General features: G+C 46.7%; 1 protein-coding gene across 1 annotated transcript; it reads right to left on the reverse strand.

Annotated features, from left to right (window-relative positions):
- LOC104589244 (uncharacterized) lies at positions 1-4128 on the reverse strand. Its single transcript, XM_010247496.1, has 2 exons — positions 3889-4128; positions 1-1209 (listed from the first exon to the last, which is right to left on the reverse strand). The coding sequence occupies exons 1-2, from the start codon at positions 4126-4128 to the stop codon at positions 1-3; spliced, it is 1449 nt and encodes a 482-aa protein (XP_010245798.1).
- Between the last annotated feature and the right edge of the window lie 1740 nt (positions 4129-5868).

Here is a 5868-nt window from a genome sequence, read left to right on the forward strand (position 1 = left end):
CTACAGAGCATTAAGGGTTGGCCTACCGAGGATGGCATTGTATGAAGAGGGGCAACGAACCACAATGAAGTCTACCATGCTCGTCGTAGTGATGTCACCGTCTCCAATCAATAGGAGGAGGGTTATTCTTCCAATGGGTAGGAGGGACTCCTCAGAGAAGCCCATTAGGGGAGTGTTGACAGGGGTGAGGCGCTCTTTGTCGATGCCGAGCTTTTCAAATGCGTCCTCGAAGAGTACATCGGCGGAGCTACCTATGTCAACCAGGATCCGCCTTATCTTGAAGTTGGCCACCTCGGCTATTTCCAAGGTGTCGTCATTCGGGGTCTGAACCCCTCGAAGGTCATCGTTGGTGAATGTGATGGACTGGTCGTGCTTCTTCTTGTGCCCTTGGTTGTCGATTTCGCACAATCGCACATACTTCTTGCGCCCCGAGCTACTCTCCCCTCCTGCGGCGATTCCACCTGATATGACATGGATCACACCAGTAGGGGGAGCTCGGGGCAGCGGTCGAGCATCCTTCGTGTGTCGTTCCTCGTGTGCCAACTTCTCGCTCTTGATGAACCCATCGAGGTATCCGCGCCTGATTAGGTCTTCAATGTGGTTGCACAGGTTGAAGCAGTTCTCCGTGTCATGGCCATGATCTCTATGGAACTTGCAATACTTGTTGTGATTCCTTTTGTTGCTTTGTGTATTCATCTTCTCGGGCCAACGAATGTAGTTGCGGTCACGGATTTGCATCAGGACTTCAGACTGTGGCATATTGAGTGACGTGAAGTTTCGATAGTTCGGCGGGGGTGTCCGTGGTCTATGGTTGGGTCGGCGGTCTTGCTTCTTATGGTCTAGATTTGATCTTTCTGACTTTCGCTCCTCAGTATCTCTCCTCTTGTCAGACCTCTCTTCCTCATCCCGTAGTTGTGTCAGCGCTTCTTCTGTGTTGATATACTTCTGTGCATGGCTCATCAGCGCAGTCAGGGTTTGTGGAGGGTTCCTGGAGATGGAGAAGTTGAATGGGGATGGGTGGAGGCCATGTTGAATAGCGGTGACAGCCACAGACTGGTTAAGGTTCCTGACTTGTAGTGCTTCCTTGTTCAATCTTGCCAGATAGTCCCTGAGGGGCTCACTTTTCCTCTGTCGCACCTGCACGAGGCTGGTTGAGGTCTTCCAATGCTTTTGACTCGCTATGAACTGAGCACGGAACTGGGTTTCCAGCTGCTCCCACAATGCTATTGAGCATGGAGGATGGGAGGAATACCAGGTTAGGGTTGGACCTGTGAGGGTGGCCACTAAGGTTTTGCACATCAAGCCCTCGGAGGCTCCGTGCAACATTAACTGAGCCTTCAGTGCCTCGATATGGTCAGCGGGATCAGTGTTTCCATCGTACTTGTCAAGTTGAGGTGCTCGCCATCCTGTGGGAGGTACCTCGTCCACAACTTCCTAGGTGAAGGGTGGTTCCTTGGCCGTGGGCACGGTTGGTGGTGCAGGCTGATCTACAAAAGAGCCACCCTCACCCCTGGACACAAGCATGGGAGGCCAGAAACCCCGCCCACCATCAACCCCTAGGGCTGCCTCCCTTTGCACTAACATCTCAGTAGTATCAACCTCCCTTACGAAGTCGGAAAAAAAGGAGTCTGGTCTATTCGAACGAGCAGCCATGAGGAGGAAGAGACAGATACAGAATGGAGAGACAAAGAATGAAAGAAAGGAACATAAACAACTTTGGAGTACAAGGAACTCTAGGAAAACAACAACACTAGAACCCTACGGAGACACTAAGAAAATGTAAAGGGAAAATTGAAGCAGTTCCTCTCCCTTGATTTTATAGCGATTCTACTCCTCCCACACATACAGAACGCCAAACAGTGCCGGAGAAAAAGAAGGGACGCCCGTACAGGAACCAATATGATGCTTAGTGAAAAAGCAACCGAGGGAATTTACCTAAAGATCCTTAGAAAGGCGGGACCAAAACGGTGCATTAATTCAAAAGAGACGCCACACATGCGTATCGAATACCGGAGCAACCCTACACGTGCGGCCGACTGGCATTCATTATGGAATCACGAACAACGAGCCACGTGGTCACCCTCAAAGATTGTTCTCTTAATTCCCCTTCAACCACAACACCCTAATAAACCACCAAATCACCCGGAATCGACAAGAAACATACATTGGAAAGCTGATCCAATGATCACAGAGAAGGGGGCTCTACCCCTCCCTTCCCTGCTAGAACAGCAGTTCGAGAAGGGCATATAGCGATACTAATGCCCAAAGCAACTATAGAGGCTGGTACCTAGCGTTGTTAGTAATAACCCCCTACACCCACGTCCAGAGAGAGACAACAACGTCAGTACACAGCCCATTAGAAGAAATGTCGCTCAAAGCACAATAAACGACAATGAGCAAGCGGTATCACATAGATATAACTGAATTCAAAAAGCCCTGAGGTCGTTTGCGATCAGCTTTTAAAGACACCAAATCAGCTAAAATGATTACAGAAATTCATATGCACATCTCACAAAGCGGCCTACTCGTCTCTCATCAACACTATATTTTCAAGTAGAAGCCTTCGAGACTCGAATACCTTCAGTTTTCCCACCTTTGCTTCATATTCTGCCACTAATTCACGCTGACGACTGCACTCCGCCATAAGGGCCTCTAATTTCTCGGTAGCTTTAGTGAGCATTATTTAGGCTACCTCAATACGACAGCGCACGTCGCTCAGAGACCGCCCTTAAACCAATGGTGATTCTCCAAGACTAGCCTTTCAAAATACATGTGCCAGCAGGACAACACATTCTTTAATATGCCCGATGCGAAAACCGATAGCCGAAAAACACTCATAGGTCTTCAACCTTTGTGCGAAGATGAACCACGACAACTGATCTAAAGGGAGATTCATAATATTGTACATCATCATCGCAAGTGTATTCAATGCAAGACCAACGACGATGGAAGGTAGTTCGAAGGGAGGCAACTAGCCATCTTAAATAATAGATAGGGCAAATTTCTTAAAGTACCCCTAAGGTTTAGCAAATTGACTAACTCCACCCCTACTGTTTGACTATTATCTTAAGGTACTCCTACTGTTTCTGACAATTAACTAACATATCCGTTACTATTAAGTCTCCGTCACGAGCCGTTCACATGTGACATCATATGGTTGATGTTGCTTGCTCCGTCGAGAAACTGCTGCTGTCGCCTCTGCAACTACTGTTGTTCTTTGTCAAATCTGATCCACTAGTTCGGGTAAAAAATGGAATCTCCCTCCCTGTTATCATCTCTACCCGCCACCGCCACCGCAGAAACGGGAACAACAATAGAAACAAACAGAAACAACATATGAACTAAAAATAATCAATCTCTCCGGTGGCTCCATCTGTTGCAGTTTATTCTTCAAGATTTGATAGCCATGTGAGAAATCTTTAGCACTACCGGATCATTGGGGTTTGGGTCTATTCCACCACCGTAGATGATGAGGGGATTGCCGCCTCCACCTAAGTTAGCTAACTACCATAATCACCCTAGAGAAATGCTTCGGGGTGCGTATTTGGTAGCACTTCACGACCTGCCATATTTTCTTATATGCCTCCACATCTCCATGATAATTGCAGCGGTAACCCATTTAGGCGATGGTGTTCTTTCTCCATTTAGGCAGCGAAACTGAGTTCTCCACTCAGTCAACAAAACTGTATTAAAGCGATGGTCAAAAATGTAATTTACATTTTGGAGCGTTCATGTGAGATAGGGTAAAAGTGACAATTCACCTTCCTCCGTTAGGATTTAACGGTGAGGGCAATTTTCAGAAACAATAGGTACTTTAAGACAATAGTCAAACATTAGGGGTGGAGTTAGTCAATTAGCTAAACCTTAAGGGTGCTTTAAGAAATTTACCCCAATAGCTACTACAAATTTCTCCACAGATTTGGTCACCGTATACCTGTCATGCGAACGAACACCTTGGACGAGAATGCCGTCCACAGCCTCATACTCCAAAGGGGCCACGTTATTCTCATCACAATATTTCATGAGCAACCCATGGACCAATGCGAGTTCCGAATTATTTGCCACTCTTTTAAGTGATGACCCTTTTAGAGATGACGCTATGGAACCAACGGCCTCACTGATGTCCATCATGTGCAGGACATCAGGAACCCTAGCCTCTCTTTATGCACTGTGCTGATCAAGGGCCATCACTGAATGTAAAGTACAGAAAATATGACAAACACAGTAGGAAGCCAAGAGCAAGTAGGCAAGACGTAAACCAACGAGGCACACCACACCTTTTAAAGCACAACTCACTTCACATATCGATAACTATAACCCAATAGCAAGGAAGCCAAACAGATGCACTCAGGCGAATCGTCATGAAAAGTAGTCGAAAATAACTTATAGGTCCACTCTCCGAAAAACAGGACACAGCGACACATTCATTCAGATATAATGACACGCGCACCACCGTAATTTAAAGACTAAACACCCAAATGACGCATGAGGCATTCATCACACTAGGATAAACAAAATAATGATCATCACCCAATGCCTGTTCAAACGCCCATTAATAACAAATGATAACAACAACCAAGTGGTCCATCATCAATCAATACCATGCAGCAAAACAACCATCTACTGCTAACAAGCAACACCCATAACTATAATTTGTATTGCCTTTTGCTAATTTTCTTCCTGTCAACAGCTAGGGGGCTGGAACACATAATTAGTGTGTGACACTAATTGCCGCCAGAAAGCAAATCACCAAAAGACAGGGGGGGGCTAAGCCATAGATTATAATGAACTGTCAAACATGAACACAAGGTACACGGGATTTACACAAAGATGTAAGGTAGGAAAAACTCCAGACCCAATGCACATAGGCGAATCACAAAACCTGAATATGAAAAGACAATGTGCTTATCGATAAGCTTCCACTTACTGATAAGCAGGGGGGCTAATGTAGGTATGTAGTGCTCATTCAGACCCTTAGAGAATATCAAACATCAAGATTAACACCACAAAGCACACGCGAGCAGCTCACAACCAACCCCTACGCTACGATGAACCCGCAGCAGCACACTAGCATCCCTGCGATGAACCCAAAATACGTATCGTAGTAATCGCGATAAACCCGCAGTTCACCGAGTAAAGTCAGCGTTAGAACCCAAAGAAACCACAACTGAATCCATCCGAGAGTACCAAGCCCTCAAGAATGTGTGATGAAGCCACGCCCGCTAAGGCGTGCGATGAACCCACAGCCCACTAACGCGCTCGTGGCGACGGGTCAGGGGGAACCTAGGCCGAGCCCATGGCGAGGCCCGCGTATACTCGGAGGCACGTGGAACCCATGACAGCAAAGGACATGGCGAGCTGCCACGTAGAGCCAACAAAGCGCCATCCGCCGAACAATAATGTCACTGATGCCATGCAGGATTAGTTATAGTGTGCAAAGAGGTTAGTAGCACACGTGAGTAATGAGGGATCTTAAGGATAAGGAAAGCCAATCACTGAGAAGATCCTCATGAGACATGTGGCGTAAACCTAGTAGCACACCCAATAATTGGCAATGAATCATATATTCCCTTTCCTGATACGGAGTGAGTATCCTCATCTCCTACCTTTTAGGATCTCGGGACCTCCCCATAAATAGAGGTCTTCCTCGTATTGAAGGGCCATTAGATCCCTATATTTGTCACCCAATACTCCTGAGTATGCTAGAATTCTTCCATTCTGCCCCCTTAACCTAGAGATCCTCATTCTCCCCTACTCACGAGACCTTTCTCTGTCTTTCAAAGAGACCGCTCCCCAACTAAGCCTTACCCCTCCTACACTATTACTACACATTGGGTGGAGAGATCAGCAAATGCTTTGGCTGATGGA

This window comes from Nelumbo nucifera, chromosome 2 (genome assembly GCF_055504915.1).
Source record: "Nelumbo nucifera cultivar China Antique chromosome 2, China Antique-T2T, whole genome shotgun sequence".
Lineage (NCBI taxonomy): Eukaryota > Viridiplantae > Streptophyta > Magnoliopsida > Proteales > Nelumbonaceae > Nelumbo > Nelumbo nucifera.

Bases quoted from the DNA above. Each gene is read 5' to 3' on its own strand.
- LOC104589244 (XM_010247496.1), bottom strand. From the start codon at position 4,128: ATGGACATCAGTGAGGCCGTTGGTTCCATAGCGTCATCTCTAAAAGGG. The intron at 1,210-3,888 runs GTAAATTTCTTA...TTGTGGGAGCAG, and splicing joins AATTTGTAGTAGCTATTGGG to CTGGAAACCCAGTTCCGTGC.